General features: G+C 43.6%; 1 protein-coding gene across 1 annotated transcript in view; it reads right to left on the bottom strand.

The window, feature by feature from the left end:
- The window catches only part of SVEP1 (sushi, von Willebrand factor type A, EGF and pentraxin domain containing 1), a 505032-nt gene that overhangs the window by 97710 nt on the left and 382557 nt on the right, over positions 1 to 24765 (bottom strand). Inside the window, exon 33 of the mRNA XM_069766556.1 lies at positions 19329 to 19505. Within this exon, the coding sequence (XP_069622657.1) occupies positions 19329 to 19505 (177 nt within the window). The remainder of the gene's footprint in view (positions 1 to 19328; positions 19506 to 24765) is intronic.

The raw sequence follows: 24765 nt of genomic DNA, 5'->3' as shown, positions 1-24765 counted from the left end.
GTGGTCAGTGGAGGCCTAGTGGAAGGAGTGACCGCAGACAGGCATCGAAGGCCTAAAATAATAACACATGGCTGTAGGCAATTTTAAATTGGTTCCAGGGGTACACGGGCAGCAGTGGTGTGGTCAGTGGAGGCCTAGTGGAAGGAGTGACCGCAGACAGGCATCGAAGGCCTAAAATAATAACACATGGCTGTAGGCAATTTTAAATTGGTTCCAGGGGTACACGGGCAGCAGTGGTGTGGTCAGTGGAGGCCTAGTGGAAGGAGTGACCGCAGACAGGCATCGAAGGCCTAAAATAATAACACATGGCTGTAGGCAATTTTAAATTGGTTCCAGGGGTACACGGGCAGCAGTGGTGTGGTCAGTGGAGGCCTAGTGGAAGGAGTGACCGCAGACAGGCATCGAAGGCCTAAAATAATAACACATGGCTGTAGGCAATTTTAAATTGGTTCCAGGGGTACACGTGCAGCAGTGGTGTGGTCAGTGGAGGCCTAGTGGAAAGAGTGACCGCAGACAGGCATCGAAGGCCTAAAATAATAACACATGGCTGTAGGCAATTTTAAATTGGTTCCAGGGGTACACGGGCAGCAGTGGTGTGGTCAGTGGAGGCCTAGTGGAAGGAGTGACCGCAGACAGGCATCGAAGGCCTAAAATAATAACACATGGCTGTAGGCAATTTTAAATTGGTTACAGGGGTACACGGGCAGCAGTGGTGTGGTCAGTGGAGGCCTAGTGGAAGGAGTCACCGCAGACAGGCATCGAAGGCCTAAAATAATAACACATGGCTGTAGGGAATTTTAAATTGGTTACAGGGGTACACGGGCAGCAGTGCCCTGGTCAGTGTAGTAGTAGTAGAAAGAGTGGACCGCAGACAGGCATCGAAGGCCTAAAATAAAAAAATTGGGCTGGCTGTAGGCAATTTTAAATTGGTTCCAGGGGTACACGGGCAGCAGTGGTGTGGTCAGTGGAGGCCTAGTGGAAGGAGTGACCGCAGACAGGCATCGAAGGCCTAAAATAATAACACATGGCTGTAGGCAATTTTAAATTGGTTCCAGGGGTACACGGGCAGCAGTGGTGTGGTCAGTGGAGGCCTAGTGGAAGGAGTGACCGCAGACAGGCATCGAAGGCCTAAAATAATAACACATGGCTGTAGGCAATTTTAAATTGGTTCCAGGGGTACACGGGCAGCAGTGGTGTGGTCAGTGGAGGCCTAGTGGAAGGAGTCACCGCAGACAGGCATCGAAGGCCTAAAATAATAACACATGGCTGTAGGCAATTTTAAATTGGTTACAGGGGTACACGGGCAGCAGTGGTGTGGTCAGTGGAAGCCTAGTGGAAGGAGTGACCGCAGACAGGCATCGAAGGCCTAATATAATAACACATGGCTGTAGGCAATTTTAAATTGGTTCCAGGGGTACACGGGCAGCAGTGGTGTGGTCAGTGGAGGCCTAGTGGAAGGAGTCACCGCAGACAGGCATCGAAGGCCTAAAATAATAACACATGGCTGTAGCCAATTTTAAATTGGTTACAGGGGTACACGGGCAGCAGTGGTGTGGTCAGTGGAGGCCTAGTGGAAGGAGTCACCACAGACAGGCATCGAAGGCCTAACATATCAAAAATGTCAATACAATGGTATTTTCAGTGGCAGGCATTGAAGGATGTCAGCGCATAGACTAAACATTGGTGGAGCTGTGAGATAATTTTGCAAGTGGTAGAGCACTGTTTGAGCTGGGGTGGGGGGAAACTGTCTTGTGGCCGGCGGTACAGGCCCAGGGCCCCTCATATTACAACGGTGTGTCTGACGTTGGGTGCGCACCACCACCGCCAGAGACACTTTATTGTACTAGGAGGGACCCAGTGGCAGTGCCGTCGACCAAAAGCGGGCTCACCCACCTCTTCAGACAAACTGCACTCTCACGGGTGCTGTCGCCAAGTGTCGATACCACGGCCCCGTGTGGGGAGTTTGGCCATTTAGTGAGGTGTAAACATGTCGTATGCTGGACAATCAGGTGCAGAAAATTACGAGATTGGAAAAGGCATTCAGAATAGTCCACAGGCAAGACCTTTTCATAGGAAAGCTAGGTGTCAGCCGGGCAAGGTGGGGCAAAAGATTTCGAAATCCAGTTGTGGTTCATTTTAATGAAGGTTAGATCATCTACATTTTGGGTAGCCAGACGAGTCCTTTTTTCTGTTAGTATTGAACCTGCAGCACTGAATACTCTTTCTGATAGGACACTAGCTGCCGGGCAAGCAAGCTCCTGCAATGCATATTCTGCCAATTCTGGCCAGGTGTCTAATTTTGATGCCCAGTAATCAAATGGGAATGACGGTTGAGGGAGAACATCGATAAGGGATGAAAAATAGTTTGTAACCATACTGGACAAATGTTGTCTCCTGTCACTTTGAATTGATGCTGCAGTACCTGTCCTGTCTGCGGTCATAGCAAAATCACTCCACAACCTGGTCAGAAAACCCCTCTGGCCAACGCCACTTCTGATTTCTGCCCCTCTAACTCCTCTGGTCTGCTGTCCCCTGCAGCTCGTGTGAGAACGATCACGGGCGCTGTGTGCAGGGAATGCCAGAAGCAAAGGGTCAACAAGAGTTGATTGTTTGGTTGCTAATATTAGTTCCAAGTTCTCATGTGGCATTATATTTTGCAATTTGCCTTTATAGCGAGGATCAAGGAGGCAGGCCAACCAGTAATCGTCATCATTCATCATTTTAGTTATGCGTGTGTCCCTTTTGAGGATACGTAAGGCATAATCCGCCATGTGGGCCAAAGTTCCAGTTCTCAAATCTGCGGTTGTGCTTGGTTGAGGGGCAGTTTCAGGCAAATCCACGTCACTTGTGTCCCTCAAAAAACCAGAACCCGGCCTTGCCGCGCCACCAATTTCCAGTGGCCCCAGAAAAGCTTCCTCATTAAAAATATAATCATCCCCATCATCCTCCTCGTCCTCCTCCTCCTCTTCGCCCGCTACCTCGTCCTGTACACTGCCCTGGCCAGACAATGACTGACTGTCATCAAGGCTTTCCTCTTCCTCAGCTGCAGACGCCTGATCCTTTATGTGCGTCAAACTTTGCATCAGCAGACGCATTAGGGGGATGCTCATGCTTATTATGGCGTTGTCTGCACTAACCAGCCGTGTGCATTCCTCAAAACACTGAAGGACTTGACACATGTCTTGAATCTTCGACCACTGCACACCTGACAACTCCATGTCTGCCATCCTACTGCCTGCCCGTGTATGTGTATCCTCCCACAAAAACATAACAGCCCGCCTCTGTTCACACAGTCTCTGAAGCATGTGCAGTGTTGAGTTCCACCTTGTTGCAACGTCTATGATTAGGCGATGCTGGGGAAGGTTCAAAGAACGCTGATAGGTCTGCATACGGCTGGAGTGTACGGGCGAACGGCGGATATGTGAGCAAAGCACTTTGAGGAGCAGGTCGGATAACCCCGGATAACTTTTCAGGAAGCACTGCACCACCAGGTTTAAGGTGTGAGCCAGGCAAGGAATGTGTTTCAGTTGGGAAAGGGAGATGGCAGCCATGAAATTCCTTCCGTTATCACTCACTACCTTGCCTGCCTCAAGATCTACAGTGCCCAGCCACGACTGCGTTTCTTTCTGCAAGAACTCAGACAGAACTTCCGCGGTGTGTCTGTTGTCGCCCAAACACTTCATAGCCAATACAGCCTGCTGACGTTTGCCAGTAGCTGCCCCATAATGGGAGACCTGGTGTGCAACAGTGGCAGCTGCGGATGGAGTGGTTGTGCGACTGCGGTCTGTGGACGAGCTCTCGCTTCTGCAGGAGGACGAAGAGGAGGAGGAAGGGGTGCGAACGGCTACAGCCAATTGTTTCCTAGACCGTGGGCTAGGCAGAACTGTCCCAAACTTGCTGTCCCCTGTGGACCCTGCATCCACCACATTTACCCAGTGTGCCGTGATGGACACGTAACGTCCCTGGCCATGCCTACTGGTCCATGCATCTGTTGTCAGGTGCACCTTTGTGCTCACAGATTGCCTGAGTGCATGGACGATGCGCTCTTTAACATGCTGGTGGAGGGCTGGGATGGCTTTTCTGGAAAAAAAGTGTCGACTGGGTAGCTCGTAGCGTGGTACAGCGTAGTCCATCAGGGCTTTGAAAGCTTTGCTTTCAACTAACCGGTAGGGCATCATCTCTAACGAGATTAGTCTAGCTATGTGTGCGTTCAAACCCTGTGTACGCGGATGCGAGGCTAAGTACTTCCTTTTTCTAACCATAGTCTCATGTAGGGTGAGCTGGACTGGAGAGCTGGAGATCGTGGAACTAGCGGGGGTGCCGGTGGACATGGCAGACTGAGAGACGGTGGGAGATGGTATTGTTGCCACCGGTGCCCTAGATGCAGTGTTTCCTACTACGAAACTGGTGATTCCCTGACCCTGACTGCTTTGGCCTGGCAAAGAAACCTGCACAGATACTGCAGGTGGTGCGGAAAATGGTGGCCCTACACTGCCGGAAGGGATGTTGCGTTGCTGACTAGCTTCATTGGCTGAGGGTGCTACAACCTTAAGGGACGTTTGGTAGTTAGTCCAGGCTTGCAAATGCATGGTGGTTAAATGTCTATGCATGCAACTTGTATTGAGACTTTTCAGATTCTGTCCTCTGCTTAAGGTAGTTGAACATTTTTGACAGATGACTTTGCGCTGATCAATTGCATGTTGTTTAAAAAAATGCCAGACTGCACTCTTTCTAGCATCGGATACCTTTTCAGGCATTGCAGACTGAGCTTTAACCGGATGGCCACGCTGTCCTCCAACAGGTTTTGGCTTTGCCACGCGTTTTGGCCAAGATACGGGCCCGGCAGATGGAACCTGTTGCGATGTTGATGCCTGCTGCGGCCCCTCCTCCTCCGCTTCAGAACTGCTGCCGCTTGCACCCTGTTCCCCCAATGGCTGCCAATCGGGGTCAAGAACTGGGTCATCTATTACCTCTTCTTGTAGCTCGTGTGCAACTTCGTCTGTGTCACCGTGTCGGTCGGTGGTATAGCGTTCGTGATGGGGCAACATAGTCTCATCAGGGTCTGATTCTTGATCAGCACCCTGCGAGGGCAATGTTGTGGTCTGAGTCAAAGGACCAGCATAGTAGTCTGGCTGTGGCTGTGCATCAGTGCACTCCATGTCAGATTCAACTTGTAATGGGCATGGACTGTTAACTGCTTCACTTTCTAAGCCAGGGACGGTATGTGTAAAGAGCTCCATGGAGTAACCCGTTGTGTCGCCTGCTGCATTCTTCTCTGTTGTTGTTTTTGCTGAAGAGGACAAGGAAGCGACTTGTCCCTGACCGTGAACATCCACTAACGACGCGCTGCTTTGACATTTACCAGTTTCACGAGAGGAGGCAAAAGAGCTAGAGGCTGAGTCAGCAAGATAAGCCAAAACTTGCTCTTGCTGCTCCGGCTTTAAAAGCGGTTTTCCTACTCCCAGAAAAGGGAGCGTTCGAGGCCTTGTGTAGCCAGACGACGAACCTGGCTCCACAGCTCCAGACTTAGGTGCAATATTTTTTTCCCACGACCAGCTGATGCTCCACCACTACCACTACCCTCATTACCAGCTGACAATGAACGCCCCCGGCCACGACCTCTTCCACCATACTTCCTCATTGTTTTAAAAACATAAACAAACTAACGGTATTTGTTGCTGTCACACAAATTACACGGTGAGCTATAACTTCAGTATGATTTAGCTACCCCTTTACAGGTGAGTGAGACCACAACGAAAATCAGGCACAATGTTACACACTCTGTTGTTGGTGGCAACAAATGAGAGAGATGCCACACACGCAGGACTGTCACTGAAGCACAAATGTAAATATTAATCTCCCACTGATTTGATTTTTTTTTTTAAGGGAGACTTTAGGAAAAAAAAATAATAGAATAAAATGATTTTTTCAGGAAGAATTTAGAAACCAAATAAAATAAAATGATTTTTTCAGTGAGAATTTAGAAAACAAATAAAACAAAAAAAGGCTTTCTATGGCCCACTGAGTGAGAGATGACGCACACAGGAGTCAGGAGTGGCACACAAGCCCAGAGGCCAATATTTATCTCCCACTGATTGATGTAGTGATTTTTTCAGGTAGATTTTGGAACCCAAATCAAGCTAAAACAAATAATAGGCTTTCTATGGCCCACAATTGGAGAGAGAGAGAGATGGCACACCCAGGAGTCAAGACTGGCACACAAGCAGAAAGGGCAATATTAATCTCCCACTGATTTGTTTGGTTTTTTTTTTTTCAGGGAGACTTTAGGAAAAAAAAAAATAGAATAAAATGATTTTTTCAGGAAGAATTTAGAAACCAAATAAAATAAAATGATTTTTTCAGGGAGAATTTAGAAAACAAATAAAACAAAAAAAGGCTTTCTATGGCCCACTGAGTGAGAGATGACGCACACAGGAGTCAGAAGTGGCACACAAGCCCAGAGGCCAATATTTATCTCCCACTGATTGATGTAGTGATTTTTTCAGGTAGATTTTGGAACCCAAATCAAGCTAAAAAAATAATAGGCTTTCTATGGCCCACAATTGGAGAGAGAGAGAGAGATGGCACACCCAGGAGTCAAGACTGGCACACAAGCAGAAAGGGCAATATTAATCTCCCACTGATTTGTTTTTTTTGTTTTTTTTTCAGGGAGACTTTAGGAAAAAAAAATAGAATAAAATGATTTTTTCAGGAAGAATTTAGAAACCAAAAAAAATAAAATGATTTTTTCAGGGAGAATTTAGAAAACAAATAAAACAAAAAAAGGCTTTCTATGGCCCACTGAGTGAGAGATGACGCACACAGGAGTCAGGAGTGGCACACAAGCCCAGAGGCCAATATTTATCTCCCACTGATTGATGTAGTGATTTTTTCAGGTAGATTTTGGAACCCAAATCAAGCTAAAAAAAATAATAGGCTTTCTATGGCCCACAATTGGAGAGAGAGAGAGAGATGGCACACCCAGGAGTCAAGACTGGCACACAAGCAGAAAGGGCAATATTAATCTCCCACTGATTTGTTTTTTTTTTTTTTTTTTTTCAGGGAGACTTTAGGAAAAAAAAATAGAATAAAATGATTTTTTCAGGAAGAATTTAGAAACCAAATAAAATAAAATGATTTTTTCAGGGAGAATTTAGAAAACAAATAAAACAAAAAAAGGCTTTCTATGGCCCACTGAGTGAGAGATGACGCACACAGGAGTCAGGAGTGGCACACAAGCCCAGAGGCCAATATTTATCTCCCACTGATTGATGTAGTGATTTTTTCAGGTAGATTTTGGAACCCAAATCAAGCTAAAAAAATAATAGGCTTTCTATGGCCCACAATTGGAGAGAGAGAGAGAGAGATGGCACACCCAGGAGTCAAGACTGGCACACAAGCAGAAAGGGCAATATTAATCTCCCACTGATTTTTTTTTTTTTTTTTTCAGGGAGACTTTAGGAAAAAAAAAATAGAATAAAATGATTTTTTCAGGAAGAATTTAGAAACCAAAGAAAATAAAATGATTTTTTCAGGGAGAATTTAGAAAACAAATAAAACAAAAATAGGCTTTCTATGGCCCACTGAGTGAGAGATGACGCACACAGGAGTCAGGAGTGGCACACAAGCCCAGAGGCCAATATTTATCTCCCACTTTTTTTTTTTGTTCCAGGGAAAATTTATAAACCCAATAAAAAAAATAATAAATAGGCTTTCTATGGCCCACTATCTGAGAGACAGAGAGAGATGGCACGCTTAGGACTGGCACACAAGCCCAAAGGCCAATATTAATCTCCCTTTTTTTTTTAAGGGAGAATTTATAAAACCAAAAAAAAATAAATAAATAGGCTTTCTATGGCCCACTATTTGTGAGAGAGATGGCACGCTCAGGACTGGCACACAAGCCCAGAGGCCAATATTAATCTCCCACTTTTTTTTTTTTTTCCAGGGAAAATTTATAAACCCAATAAAAAAAAAAAAAAAAAATAGGCTTTCTATGGCCCACTATCTGAGAGAGAGAGATGGCACTCTTAGGACTGGCACACAAGCCCAAAGGCCAATATTAATCTCCCACTGATTGATTTATTGATTTTTTCAGGTAGAATTTAGAACCCAAATAAAGCAAAAAAAAAAAAAAATGGCCTTTCTATGGCCCACTGAGTGAGTGATGATGCACACAGGAGTCAGGAGTGGCACACAAGCCCTGAGGCCAATATTTTTCTCCCACTGATTGATGTAGTGATTTTTTCAGGTAGATTTTAGAACCAAAATCAAGCAAAAAAATAAATAGGCTTTCTATGGCCCACTGAGTGAGTGATGATGCACACAGGAGTCAAGAGTGGCACACAAGCCCTGAGGCCAATATTTTTCTCCCACTGATTGATGTAGTGATTTTTTCAGGTAGATTTTATAACCCAAATCAAGCAAAAAAATAAATAGGCTTTCTATGGCCCACTGAGTGAGAGATGACACAGACAGGGATGGCACTCTAGCAGAAATGTCAATCTTAATCTCCCACAAAAAAAAAAAAAAAACAGGGCGTGTCCTTCAATTACTATCTCCCTGCAGTAATCTCAGCCAGGTATGGCAGGCAGCAATAAGGAGTGGACTGATGCACAAATTAAATAAAAAGTGTGTACAAACCAAAAAGATAGCTGTGCAGAAAGGAAGGAACAAGAGGATTTGTGCTTTGAAAAAAGCAGTTGGTTTGCACAGCGGCGTACACACAGCAATGCAGCTATCAGGGAGCCTTCTAGGGCAGCCCAATGAGCTACAGCGCTGAGGGGGAAAAAAAAAAAATGTAGCTTCCACTGTCCCTGCACACCGAAGGTGGTGTTGGGCAGTGGAAATCGCTACAGCACAAGCAGTTTGGTGGTTAATGGACCCTGCCTAACGCTATCCCTGCTTCTGACGAAGCGGCAGCAACCTCTCCCTAAGCTCAGATCAGCAGCAGTAACATGGCGGTCGGCGGGAACTCCCCTTTATAGCCCCTGTGACGCCGCAGACAGCAAGCCAATCACTGCAATGCCCTTCTCTAAGATGGTGGGGACCAGGACCTATGTAATCACGCTGCCCACACTCTGCGTTTACCTTCATTGGCTGAGAAATGGCGCTTTTCGCGTCATTGAAACGCGACTTTGGCGCGAAAGTCGCGTACCGCATGGCCGACCCCGCACAGGGGTCGGATCGGGTTTCATGAAACCCGACTTTGCCAAAAGTCGGCAACTTTTGAAAATGAACGACCCGTTTCGCTCAACCCTAGTGATCACTCCTTTTTAGATGCAGACTAATTAGCAGATCTAATTTGATTCCGGTGTTATTTTTGGGTATGAAAATTTACCGGGTGATTCCAGAATTTTCTCCTCAGAATTGAGTGATTCCATAATTTTTTCCCTATGCTTGGTTAAAAAAAGTAACCATTACTGACAACCACATTTTTTGTTCTTGATTTCTTTTACTGTAAAGCCAGAAAGTTGCAATTTGAAATAACTTTAGTTTTGTACCACGTCTGAGATCTGCTTTTTTTCTACAAAATTAAACAACTGAATGAACGTCCTCCAAGGCCAGTGATTCCATAATTTTTGCCAGGGGTTGTATATGTACACTACAATGTTTTAGCACAAATACATAGAACACAAAAACCTTATTAAGACACAGTTCACTCAATGCTTTTTTGCTGCTTTATTTTCCTGCAGCCCAAACCTGATATTTTGGCAGTAAAAAAGCTGTATACAGAACTCAGGTGTTGCTGCCTTTTTTGCTGCATTTCTTTCTGTGTTTTTGTTGCATTTTTTGGCTGTGTATTTTAGGATCCAAAAGTGCAGCTTTGCTTCCACCATGCAAGCATGAACAATACGAGGTGTTCGGGCGCAATGCAAGACGTATGTGAAACCATAAAACTTTTTTTGAAAAAAAGGTAATTTGATCAAATTATTTAGTGGAAAAAGTTTTTTTTAAGTCTGAAAAAATAGTGACTACTCTGAACAAAAAAAGGCGGATTCATGTATTAAATACATCTGTGAACTAAGGTTACATCAGTTAAGGAAAACATACACTATTACAAACATAAAAACAGCCCTATGGGGATGTTGAATTGGTTTCTAATTGTTTACCCCACATATTTGTAAGGCATGCAGTTGGCAGGGCATTGTTCACTTTCACTCATTGGTAGGACATTCTTTACTTTCACACAATAGTAGGAACTGAGTTGGTAGGACATTGTTTACTTTCACCCATTGGTAGGTCACTGATTTGGTAGGACATTGTTTGCTTTATATCACTAATTTAACATCCATGTGTCATCAGTGAGTACATGTGCGGCATGCATAATGTCCATGCTGGTGATAAAAACTGACATGTCTGAGGCCTTTTCACATGGACACATCGTCCTTGTGAAAAACTTGACATGTGCACACCACCATTGAATACAATGGGTGTGCCTGTGTCCATATTTGCGGCCCTTAAAAAACGGACTGCATACGGAGACAAAAAATGGATGACTGAAAGGGGCCTAATTGTGTAGCTGCAACAACTGCTTCTGATTTTGTTGAGGAAATGTGGCAGGTTTGCCATAAATTGTACTATTGACAAGGGTGAAATCCATGGCGACATCTGCAGCATAAATTGACATGCTGAAAATGTCAAATTCATAGAGACTGTCAGCTTAAACTGCCTTCTTTCTCTGCATTGAGTCTGTGAGATTTCTTAAAATCTAAATTAGAGCAGTGCTACTGTAGTGTGCAGAAAAATTTTACTCCTGAAAATACAACCGGAAAATTCAATATGTATACGCCGCCCGCTTGTGGTCATAGCCTAATTTTTTTTGCTCCTTTGGAAGGTAAAGGGGGGGGGGAGGGTAAAAGATTACCATAAGCGACCAGAAAGTCCGTTTGCTCCGTGGCAAGATGTAATCTCATCCTCAAAATTACTTTCATCTCCAGTCATCATTTATTTCATTGTTTGTCTTTAAAGGGAACCTGTCACCTGAAATTGGCGGGACTGGTTTTGGGTCATATGGGCGGAGTTTTCGGGTGTTTGGTTCACCCTTTCCTTACCCGCTGGCTGCATGCTGGCCGCAATATTGGAATGAAGTTCATTCTCTGTCCTCCGTAGTACACGCCTGCGCAAGGCAAGATTGACCTATCTGCAAAATTATAATTTTGACTTTTATTTTACTTCTCAATCATGGACCACATGGCTCACTAATCCTGACAGAGTTTGATCCGAGTGTCAGTGCACTATGCTCTGATTCACTCGCATGATAGCATCGCAGCACAGGTGAGGAAGAGAAGGACACATCTCCATTGTTTGTGTCCGCGGTAATCTCACTGCATTCGAATGATATCTGACACATACACCTATAGATTTGTAAGGGTGCGCGTGAGCCAAGTGTTACAGCCACTCACAGCATGTTTCGATTGTTTTCTCATGCTGAATCGGTTGGGATCTGAGATGCCCCATAGTATAACACTGGGCTGAGTGCTATCCGATAAAACATCAGAAAGCACATGGCCATGTTATACGCTCGTGAGAGCGAGCCCTTAGTTTGAATCCCTCATTGGCCTCATAGGGCTAACAGTCCCTGGTCCTATGCTAAAAAAATTTCATGGCTAATATGACATTCTAATAATGCTGGCTCTCTGAAAAACCACACCTTGACTCCACAGCCTCTGGAGCCCTTTCTTGCTTTTTCAAGTGACCAATTGAGGGCTTTCAGTTCCACAATGCCTCTCACAATCTGCCTCACTGCCTTCATATGGTGATAGCTTATGTGAAAATCCTACTTAGGTTTAAGTCATTCATTCTTTCTCTGTGCTGTGCTCATCTGTGACTGACAATGCCCAGACCATAACCTCGCCTCATAGAACGTCTCTGTCTCATATACTTGCTGCTCACTCGCTCACTCAGAATTGAACATCAGTCCCATCTACCTATGCTGTGGGCAACACTTCAGGTGCTGCAGTATCCATAGCCACATCAGCATTGGACAACAACACTATCTCCCATTAACAGAAATTGTGGCAATGGCTCACTAGCTTCCACTGCCTTAGGTCCCCCTCACACATCATCAGTGTTTTGGATCCGTGCGCCACCAGTGTTTTTTCGGTATGGCCAAAGAAAAAGAAATTACACAGCTTGTCCTATACATTGCAATGTTAAACACATGCAGCACATGGATTACACACTGATGCCTTCCATGTGCTGTACATGTTTCTCGCAGGCCCATAGACTTGTATTGACCTTTGTCATTTGTGTTGCAGGAAATAAGCTCACGTCTCCATGTGATTTGCTCAGCCATACGGTCAGTGTAAAAACTTGAACATGTGAGAAGCTCCATAGGTTATTGTGGCAACACCCTGGCACGACAGGTACATCGGAGGACGACCCATTATCCCTATCGTGCTGGATGGAATTCCCCTCAACGCTTTGCTGGACACAGGTTCCCAGATTTCATCTATACCGTATATCCTTTATAAGAGGTACTGGGCTGATGCAGATATTGATAAAGGGCCCTCTGATGTTGAACTAGATATATGGGCCAGTAATGGTAAGTTGGTACCGAAACTAGGATTCAGGGAGATGACCATAAAGATTGGTAAAGTAGAATTGAAGAAACAGGGTATAATTGTTGTTGATGTTGACCGGCGGAACTGTGAACCACCTGTATTGATAGGAATGAATGTGTTAGAGAACTGCTTTGCCGAAGTTATTTCTGTCTTACAGCAAATTGCTGAAACTGCCCAATCCTACCAGCAGAGAGTTCTCCGGAGGGAAATAAAAGTATTGATGTTAAGGCAACAGGTAGAAGTTGCAGGTGGAGAAATCGGCAGTGTGAGGGTAAGTGATCCAACGTCTATTGTAATCCCACCAAAAACAGAAATGCTGGTATGGTGTAGAGCAGCCATTGGTACTAAGGGACGAGATTATCAAGCCTTAATAGAACCAGTGTACACCGACAGCAGGCCCACTATACTCACAGCACGAGGGGTAGTCGAGGTACACCGGGGACGAGTGCCGGTACGACTTTTGAACTGTGGAGAGGAAGAGGTCACTTTGCCAAGGTATGCTACAGTAGCAAAGCTTTATACTGTTGACAACAACGCCATCACAACCATTGAGCCCTTAGAACCAACCTGTCAGGTGGAAGGCAACGGCTCAGACGGAGAATTGGAAGATTGGTGCCAACAGCTACACGTGGGCATAAATTCAACACCTACCCATCAAAAACAAGGGGTATATAGGCTAGTGACGGAATATGAACAAGTCTTCAGTAAACACCCATTGGACTTCGGACGGATAGAAGGGGTAGAACACACAATCCGCACCGGTGACCATCCCCCAATAAAAGAAAGATATAGACCCATACCGCCCGCTCACTATCAATGTGCAAAAGATATGCTGAGGGAGATGAAACAGGCCGGGGTAATAAGAGACAGCTGTAGCCCCTGGGCGGCCCCTCTAGTGATTGTCAAAAAAAAGGACGGAACCATGAGAATGTGCGTAGACTACCGGCGGATTAATAACATCACCCATAAAGACGCCTACCCCTTGCCTAGGATAGAAGAGTCCTTGACTGCTTTGAAATCTGCTAATTATTTTTCCACCTTAGACTTAACAAGCGGGTATTGGCAAGTCCCTGTGGCTGAGAGAGATAAGGAAAAGACGGCATTCACCACACCAATGGGTCTATGTGAATTTAATCGCATGCCATTCGGACTCTGCAACGCATCCGGTACCTTCCAGCGGCTGATGGAATGCTGCCTCGGACACAAGAACTTCGAGACCGTCCTCCTGTACCTAGATGATGTGATCGTCTACTCAAAGACTTACGAACAACACTTAAAAGACCTGGCAGAAGTGATCGAAGCCTTATCCAGGTATGGCATGAAAATCAAGCCATCCAAATGTCACCTTCTCAAGCCGAAGGTACAGTACCTGGGACACATTGTGAGTTCGGAGGGAGTAGCACCGGATCCCGAGAAAATAAGCGCCATAAGGGATTGGCCAAGACCTACCAACGCAAAAGAAGTGAGGCAATTCCTGGGATTGGTGGGTTACTATCGCAGATTTATAAAAGGATTTACCAAGTTGGCAGCACCCTTGCAAGACGCCTTGGTAGGGCAGACGAAGAAACCTTCAAACCGAAACCCTCCTTTCCAGTGGAACGACGAAAGGGAAGACTCCTTTGAACAACTAAAGAAGGCACTAACCGGTGAAGAGGTTCTGGCATACCCAGATTACCATCAACCTTTCATCCTCTACACCGATGCCAGTAATGTGGGACTAGGAGCGGTGCTGTCACAAAAGCAAGAAGGTCAGGAGAAAGTCATCGCCTTTGCAAGTAGAAAGCTCCGGCCTACTGAAAGAAATCCAGAAAATTATAGCTCCTTCAAATTGGAACTACTGGCAGTAGTTTGGGCTGTGACTGAACGTTTCAAACACTATCTGGCCGCTGCAGAATTTATTGTCTATACTGACAACAATACGTTGACCCACCTGGACACAGCCAAATTAGGTGCGTTAGAACAGCGATGGATAGCCCGGTTATCTAATTACAACTTCAAGATCAAGTATCGAGCAGGTCGCAAGAATGGAAATGCCGATGCCCTATCCCGGATGCCACACTTGAGAGATGTAGAAGAAAAAACGGGGGAGCTTGAAGAAATTGAACTACCAGCCTTCCATCATCCCAAGGCAAAACATCATCAGTCAAGTACCTATCAGAAACAACAAGAGGTGAATTTTAATCCGTTAGCACACCATAGATGGGCTGACACCCAAGACAGCAATCCGGCTGTGAAGTTGGTGAAGGAACTGCTGACTGAGCAGAGTTCATATCCCAATGAGGATGCCCCAGAAGAGACGCATCAACTCTGGAAAGAGAGAGGCAAAATGTTCCTGTATCAAGGGAAGCTCTGCAGAAGGTACACCAATCCGAAAACACATGAATTGGTTTGGCAGATTATCGTGCCTAAACAAGATGTGAAGATGGTCCTCGAAGCTTACCATAATGGTGCTGGTCACTTCGGTTGGAAAAAGTTAGAAGTACTTCTAAGAGAAAGATTTTATTGGGTCGGGATGAGAAAATCAATCGAACAGTGGTGCAGAAACTGTGGCCCGTGCAACCTCAGAAGAAACGATCAAAAGAACCAAAGAGCACCACTGCAGCCCATTATCACCAAACAACCACTTGAACTTGTAGCCATAGACCACGTGAAGTTGACACCAAGCCGGTCCGACTATGTCTATGCCTTGACCATCGTGGACCATTATTCACGCTTCTTGGTAGTAGTACCCGTAAAAGATCTGACAGCAAAAACAGCAGCCAAAGCGTTCCAAACGTACTTTTGTAGACCCCATGGATATCCGGAACAGGTTCTCACCGACCAAGGTACAGCCTTTGAATCAGAGATCTTCATAGAATTCTGTAGAATCCGGTGAGCTCCACCAACTGCACCCCAGCTTACCTTATGCGTGCAAGACCCGGCCAATTACCAATCGATCTAGAAATGGGAATTCTGAAACCAGACGCAGAAGTTCAAGACTCCAATTGGTATATTATACGGCAAAAGCAGTATCGCCAAGTGCAAGAGAATGTGGAAAGAAGCCTTCAGCAAACTAGAGAAAGACAAGAGCGAACTTTCAACCAGAATGCTCTAGCGACCCCATTAAGACCGGTTGACCAAGTGCTCAAGAGAAATCGTCGAACCAATAAACTAGACAATCAGTGGGAAGCCGTACCCTACACAGTTTTACCAACAAGAATGGATAATCCTAAAATGTGTCTCATTAGCAAAAACGGAGGCTTAACATCTGTACTAGTGTCAAGAGACAATCTTAAATTATGTCCGGAAGCATTGAAAGAGCCAGAAGTTGTCCAGCCAGAACCAGAAGTTATTCAACCCATGCAGGTCCAACCAGTAAAGGAAAAAGAAGAGGAAATGTATCACACCTGTATAGGAGACTGTCCCAAAACCCTACTAACATACCATGGTGCAGTAGTGGTACCCATGGTGGCCTTTTACCCAACACCGAACCCAATACCAGAAGTCCCAAGACAGGAAGAGGCTGACCCCGTACTACAGGAGGTTCCAGGCCAGGAAGAACAGATTCCTGATCAGAGTAATCCCATTCACGGTGGACTTGCCAACTCCATAGTCATGGAATTATCTTTAGCAGAGTGGGCAGATACTACATCCGCAGTAGACAGTAGTACACCACATGAAGAGACACCGCTATTACGTAGATCACAGCGTAGTACCCAGGGTCAATTACCGGCCAGGTATGCGGATTACCAACTATAAAACTATAGTCATTGTTATCATTCTGCAACGTTTAAGCCCAGTACCTACAGAGACTTGTCTGTATGAACTTATTGCATATTCTTGAACTTTTTATCAGCCCGGAGGCACTAAATCAAAGCTCCGGAAAGACTGCTTTTTGAACTTTGCTTTTTGCTCTTTCTGAACTTTCTTTAGACTTTATATTGGTAACTCCGTTGGAAAAATGGAACCAAATTCTTGGACACAAAGTGCAGTGCCTTTCCTAGTACCTTCAAGGATAGAACTGTATTAATGGACGCTATTTGAAGTGACTTTTTACAGAACTCTATTTTTGTTTCTTTGAGTGGTTTTTGTAACTTTTCATTTTTAAGACTCTGTACATATTAATTGTTATTTCAAAATGTTATCGTCCCACAGTCCCAGAGTACTGTTCTTAACTAAGGGGGAATGTGGCACCCCTAGGGGTATTTGCCACAAAAACAGTTACTCACACTAAATACAAATACTAAAATAGCAAGACTGCACTACCACCTCCGGCCAGAAGGGGGAGCTCCAGAGACTCCCCTTGATCCATTCTGGTCTGAGAAAAGAACTGGCAGTTGGGCTAAGGAGCTGAAAGTGAGAGGTCATACAGCTGAATTTCTATCAGCCCTATGACGGTTTCCAGGCCCAAATCACTGGCCTGAGGAGAAAAGGGACAGAGAAAAAGGACATTGTGAGAACCGGGTAGCATTAATCACTACCCAGAACAGGCGCAAAGACGGATACCGGATCCGTGGCTGTATTCATTATATATAATACAGCAACCGGAAAACGTGAGGTGATATCAGCTTCACTAGGGCCAGTCGCAGCAACAGACACAGAGTTCAGCGGTACTCCCGGAGGGGGTAAGCCGATAAAAGGACTCAGGTTGCCCGTCGAACCAGGACCCGGAGGGGACAGATTGGGCCGGCAGCCAGTTCACATACAGCAGCAGGGCCACACAGAAACTGCGTACAATAAGAGGCAAAGACCCCGGCAGGGTCAAAGTAACTCAGAGTTCCCATACAGGCTCCGGTGACAGGAATGGTTGTAAATCCCTTTATGTTGAAGTAAACTGGTTAAACGTTTCAGTGCCTCAGTCTTTCATTTGGACAATAGCCATCTATCCAGGATCAGGATCATCACCGCTGGGAGAACCTGCTGCTGATCAAGAAAATGCCTGTTCCCTCATGATACCCCTTACACTGTGCATTGCCTGAGGCCACTGCAACGGGTCAAGCCACCCGTGACATCTCCCTCATGAGACAGACCCCATTGGTCCGGTGCTGGGTACCCCGGTCTCCTGGGCGTCACAATATAATGGGTGGAATATGTGGTATCCATGGAAAAACTGATACCACGTGTACTGGAAACACAAACATGTGAAGGAGCCATATAGATTGTAGCTTGCGAGCAGTGCCTTCACTCTTTCTGTAAGGCCACGTTCACACATTCAGCATTTGGTCATTATTTTACTTCAGTTTCTGTAAGCCAAAACCAGGAGTGGGTGATAAATACAGAAGTGGTGACGTGCTTCTACTATACCTTTCCTCTGATTGTTCCACTCCTGGTTTTGGCTACAAATACTGAGGTAAAATACTGAACATGTGAAAGTAGCCTATCTGTTGAACTATGTGTTACTCACTAATGTCTTTACGTCTGTACATGTGAAAAGTACTGCTGAATATGTTGGTGCTATAGAAATAAAATTATTATAATTATTAGTGATGAGCGAGTATACTCGTTGCGCGAGATTTTCCGAGCATGCACATGGGGTCTCCAAGTATTTGTAAGTGCTCGGAGATTTAGTTTTTGTTGACGCAGCTGCATTTACATCTGTTAGCTAGCATAAGTACGAGTGGGGGTTTCCTGGTTGCTAGGGAATCCCTACATGTAATCAAGCTGGCTAACAGATGTAAATCATTCAGCTGAGGTGAGGAAAACTAAAGGTACCTTCACACATAACGATATTGTTAACGATATCGTTGCTATTTGTGACGTAGCAACGATATCGTTAATGAAATCGTTATGTGTGACAGCGACCAACGATCAGGCCCCTGCTGGGAGATCGTTGGTCGCTGAATAAAGTCCAGAACTTTATTTCGTCGCTGGACTCCCTGGAGACATCGCTGGATCGGCGTGTGTGACACCGATCCAGCGATGTCTTCACTGGTAACCAGGGTAAACATCGGGTAACTAAGCGCAGGGCCGCGCTTAGTAACCCGATGTTTACCCTGGTTACCATGCTAAAAGTAAAAAAAAAAAAAACAAACAGTACATACTTACCTACCGCTGTCTGTCCTCCAGCGCTGCGCTCTGCACTCCTCCTGTACTGGCTGTGAGCCGGAAAGCAGAGCGGTGACGTCACCGCTCTGCTTTCCGGCTCACAGACAGTACAGGAGGAGAGCAGAGAAGCAGAGCGCAGCGCTGGAGGACAGACAGCTGTAGGTAAGTATCTAGTGTTTGTTTTTTTTTACTTTTAGCATGGTAACCAGGGTAAACATCGGGTTACTAAGCGCGGCCCTGCGCTTAGTTACCCGATGTTTACCCTGGTTACCGTCATCGTTGGTCGCTGGAGAGCGGTCTGTGTGACAGCTCTCCAGCGACCAAACAGCGACGCTGCAGCGATTCGGATCGTTGTCGGTATCGCTGCAGCGTCGCTAAATGTGAAGGGGCCTTAAATCTCCGAACACTAAAAAATACTCAGAGGACACTTGAGCGTGCTTGGGAAATCTCGAGTAACGAGTATATTCTCTCATCATCACTAATAATTATTATTTCTGCCACCTGCTAGACCTAACTTTATATGTACAAGAGATTGAACAGAGCAGGACAGTAATGAACTATACAACAGTGTCACATACAGGGTACAGTATCATCAATTAATGGTGTAGATGAAGGATACTGGCATTCACTCGCCAAACTTGGAAGCACAAAACTGTGGTAATAATAAATGTCTAAGGATAATAGTGAACATTATGATAACGTTACAATAAAAATATCACCTTTAACAGTTTTCTGTACCTTGGCAGTAGGGAATTTCGACGTTCCAGTCACCAGACTCCAAACATGTGGATTTCACACTTCCGATCAAGTCATATCCCTCATTGCACGAAAATGTCAGCTCACTTCCAACCCCAAAGTAGTCACCAGAAAAATTTCCATTTTTCAACCCACTAGGAACTTGACATTTCACTGGTTCTACAACATAAATAAAATAAATTATATATTGTTAACCCCTTTACCCCCAAAGGTGGTTTGCACGTTAATGCCCGGGCCAATTTTTATAACTCTGACCACTGTCCAGGTTATAACTCTGGAACGCTTGCATGAATCCCAGTGATTCTGACAATATTTTCTCGAGACATATTGTACGTTATGTTGGTGGTAAAATTTTCTTGAAATTACTTGAGTTTATTTGTGAAGAAAATGGAAATTTGGCAAAAAATTTTAAAATTTCGCAATTTTCCAAATTTTAATTTTCATGCCCTTAAATTACAGAGATATGTCACACAGAATACTTAATAAGTAATATTTCCCACATGTCTACTTTACATCAGCACTATTTTGGAACCAACATTTTTTTCTTCTTAGGGAGTTATAAGGGTTAAAAGTTGACCAGCAATTTCTCATCTTTACAACACCATTTTGTTTTAGGGACCAAATCACATTTGAAGTCATTCTGAGGGGTCTATATGATAGAATATACCCAAGAGTGGCACCATTCTAAAAACTGCACCCCTCAAGGTGCTCAAAACCACATTCAAGAAGTTTATTAACCCTTCAGGTGTTCCACAGGAATTTTTGGAATGTTTAAAAAAAAATGAACATTTACCTTTTTTCACAAAAAATTTACTTCAGATCCAATTTATTTTATTTTACCAAGGTTAACAGGAGAAATTGGACCCCAAAAAATGTTGTAAAATTTGTCCTGAGTAGACCGATACCCCATATGTGTGGGGTAAACCACTGTTTGGGTGGATGGCAGAGCTCGGAAGGGAAGGAGCGCCATTTGACTTTTCAATACAAAATTGGCTGAAATTGAGATAGGATGCCATGTTGCGTACGGAGAGCCCCTGATGTGCCTAAACAGTGGAAACCCCCCAAAGTAATGCCATTTTGGAAAGTATACCCCCTAAGGAACTTATCTAAATGTGCGGTGAGCACTTTGAACCCCTAAGTGCTTCACAGAAGTTTATAATATAGAGCCGTAAAAATAAAAAATCTTATTTTCACATAAATGTTTTTTAGTCCCAATTTTTTATTTTTCCAAGGTTAACAGGAGAAATTGGACAACAAACCTTGTTGTGCAATTTGTCCTGAGTATGTTGATACCCAATATGTGGGGGTAAACCACTGTTTGGGCACATGGCAGAGCTCAGAAGGGAAGGAGCGCCATTTGACTTTTCAATGCAAAATTGGCTGGAATTGAGATAGGACGCCATGTCTCGTTTAGAGAGCCCCTGATGTGCCTGAAGAGTGGAAACCCCCCAATAGTGACACCATTTTGGAAAGTAGACCCCCTAAGCAACTTATCTAGATGTGTGGTGAGCACTTTGAACCCCCAAGTGCTTCACAGAAGTTTATAATGTAGAGCCGTGAAAATTAAAAAAATCATTTTTTTCCACAAAAATGATCTTTTAGCCCACAGTTTTGTATTTTCCCAAGCATAACAAGAGAAATTGGACCCCAAAAGTTGTTGTCCAATTTGGACTGAGTATGCTGATACCCCATATGTGGGAGCAAACTACTGTTTGGGCACATGGCAGAGCTTGGAAGGGAAGAAGTCGCATTTTGGAACACGTTGCATTTGCAGAGCCCCTGATTATTATTATTTATTGTTATAGCGCCATTTATTCCATGGCGCTTTACATGTGAGGAGGGGTATACATAATAAAAACAAGTACAATAATCTTAAACAATACATTTTTATTTTCCCAAGGGTTACAGGAGAAGTTGGACCACAAACGTTGTTGTCCAATTTGCTCTGAGTACGCTGACACTCCATTTGTGGGGGTAAACCACTGTTAGGGCGCACAACAAAGCTCAGAAGGGAAGGAGCACCACTTTACTTTTTCAATGCAGAACTGTATAGATTGAGATCGGATGTCATGTTGCGATTGCTGAACCCCTGGTGTGCCTTAACAGTGGAAACCTCCCACTTCTAACTCCAACCCTAACCCCAACACAACCCTAACCCTAATCCCAACACTAACCACACCCCTAACCCCAATACAACCCTAATGCCAACACACCCTTAACCCTAATCCCAACCCTAGCCACACCCCTAACCAAACACACTCCCGACCCTAATCTCAACCTCAACACACCCCTAACCCCAACACACCCCTAACCCAAATCCCAACCCTAACCATACCCTAACTCTGACACACCCCTAACTCAACCGTAAACGTAATCCAAACCCTAATCCCAACTCTAGCCCCAACTTTAACTTTAGCCCCAACCCTAACTTTAGCCCCAACCCTAACCGTAACTTTAGCCCCAACTCTAACCCTAATGGAAAAATGGAAATAATTTTTTTATTTTATTTTTTTCCCCTAACTAAGGCTGTGATAAAGGGGGTTGAATTACTATTTATAGCGGGTTTTTATAGCAGATTTTTATGTTTGGTAGCTGTCACACACTAAGAGATGCTTTTTATTGCAAAAAATATTTTTTGGCGTTACCACATTCTGAGAGCTATAATTGTTTCCATATTTTGGTCCACAGAGTCATGTGAGGTCTTGTTTTTTTTGCGGGACGAGTTAACGTTTTATTGGTACCACTTTCGGGCACATGACATTTTTTGATTGCTGTTTATTCCGATTTTTTTTGGCAGAATGCACAAAAACCAGCAATTCATGAATTTCTTTTGGGGGGGGGCGTTTATTCCGTTCCGCGTTTGGTAAAATGGATAAAGCAGTTTTATTCTTTGGGTCAGTACGATTACAGCGATACCTCATTTATATCTTTTTTTTATGTTTTGGCGCTTTTATACAATAAAAAATATTTTATAGAAAAAAATAATTATTTTTGTATCACTTTATTCTGAGGGCTATAACTTTTTTAATTTCTTGCTGATGACACTGTATCATGGCTCGTTTTTTGAGGGACAAAATGACGTTTTCGACGGTCCCATGTTTATTTATATCCGTCTTTTTGATCGCGTGTTATTCCATTTTTTCGGTGGTATGATGACAAAGCATTGTTTTTTGCCTTTTTTACGGTATTCTCTGAAGGGGTTAACTAGTAGGACAGTTTTATAGGTCGGGTCGTTACTGACGTGGCGATACTAAATATGTGTACTTTTATTGTTTTTTTTATTTGCATAAAGAAATGTATTTATTAGAAAAAAATATATTTTTTTAATTTATTTAGGTTTTTTTTTTCACACATGTAAATTTTTTTTTTTTACTTTTTTACTTTGTCCCAGGGTGGGGCATTATGATATAGTGTCAGACCTCTGATCTGACACTTTGCACAGCACTGTGTCAGATTAGCGATCTGACAGGCAGTGCTGTAGGCTTGCTGGCGCCTGCTATCAGAGAAGCACACCGGGAGCCCCCTCCCTCCGCAATGTGGTCCGTGACCGCTCCTGGCACATAGTGCCGGACGTCAGCTGTGATAATCAGCTGACACCCGGTCGTGATCGGCCGTGCTCCCCCCTTGAGCGCGGTTGATCGGTAATGACGTACTGTCCCATTGGTGGTCATAGGGGCCCAGACCACCTCGACGGGATAGTACATCTAATGTCAGAAAGAGGTTAAAGCTAATTGTGGACATCCATGAAACACTGTCTATGAATCACAGCCTCACGTACGACTATGGGCCATGAAATCCCCAGCCAGTCCGTACATCATGGCCCATCAAATTATTAAATCTATGAGAAGAAATTAAAAACAAAACCTGAATTGCTGTTGTTAATCGATGTTTCAGGTTTTCCGCTCTCCATGTGCTACACAAATAAGGTCAGCAGGATTATAGCAATACCAAATCTATATACCGTAGTTTGTTTGATTGTACTAATTTTGCACAGTAAAAACACTGAAAAAATATCATATGTTTTACAATTTTCCATCAATAGAGCAGTACAAAGGCATTGCATGAAATTATGTTGTCTTGTATTATTTTCTGGTGCATGCTGCTTTTTTACTTTTTAATGTCCTTTTTAGAGGTAAAATGTACAGAATAAACAATTCTGGAAAAAAAAAGTTTGCTTCATTAAACATTGTTCACTATTCTGTTTAAGTGACATATTATCCTCATTCTGCATGTCAATATGATAATGACAATACTCAATTTATATAGAATTTTTTATGTTTTATTAGTGTCACATTAAAAAAATTAATTTAAAAAAGAAATATCATTTTTTTGAGGGTTCGCCATATTTCCAGACCCATAATCTTTACACATCCACAAGCAGAGTTGTGTGAGGAATTATTTCTTTTGTGAGACAAGCTGCAGTTGTCACTGTTGCCATTTTAGGAAACAAAGAGCTTTTTGATCTCTTTGAATTTCTTTTTTGTGATGCTCAATGAGAAAAATCTGGTAATTCTTCTAGTGTTTTGTATCTCTTTCTTGCAGCATGCACCACACATAATAAATAATGAAACAATTTTATAATGTGGTTAAATACTATTATAATTATATCTAATTTATATTATTTTCTTTTTACATTTTACTACTTTTCCACAAGAAATTACATTTTTAATTAAAATACTGTACATGTCCTATATTTTTTGCATCATGATCTATGAACTAAAACCTTTTCATTTTTTCATTTACTGTGTTGTTTGATTGCTTCTTTTTGCACAACAAGCTGTTGTAATTATTGATACTATTTTGGGATAGCTACAACTTTTGATATTTTTTTTATTGAGCCTTGCTTTTTTAGATGGGCTGAGCAAAAATAGCTATTCTGGCATTTGTTTGTAATCTTTCTTGTGTTCACTGTGTCGGATAAATAATGATTATAGTCTTATAGCATATGTTATTACAGATGTAGCAATAGCAAATATGTGATGTTTCTCCGTTTTTCCAAATTAAACCATTTTTGTATTGCGTAAACTGTAATTTTGGGGCGATGTTTACATTTTTAAACACTTAAAACATTTTTTTTTACATTTTTGTGTACATTATTAATTAGTCCCCAAAGGGCACTTTACCAAACAATCTTATGCTATGTATTACACTACCCTGTCAGTGCTTGCCTGAGAGGTAGCTTATTGGGCCCCAACTTCAGGGGTGTCTGATAGATTGTGGTGTATTGCCGACTTGGGTGCCTTCAGGGGTGCATATGAGCTGACAGAGGGACATGTTCCCACTGTCACTAGTCACAGAGGCATATGAGGCGTTCAACTGTTAGAGCTGAAGTATATATCTATCTACCAGTCAGGCTCCTCTAGGTGGTTGCACTGGTATTCAAGCTGTACCGTGTGATCAAGATTACCTATATATTTGT

This window comes from Ranitomeya imitator, chromosome 1 (genome assembly GCF_032444005.1).
Source record: "Ranitomeya imitator isolate aRanImi1 chromosome 1, aRanImi1.pri, whole genome shotgun sequence".
Classification (NCBI taxonomy): Eukaryota; Metazoa; Chordata; class Amphibia; order Anura; family Dendrobatidae; genus Ranitomeya; species Ranitomeya imitator.
Note: the sequence above shows the minus strand (reverse complement) of the source record. Positions and strands in the feature narration are given on the sequence as shown.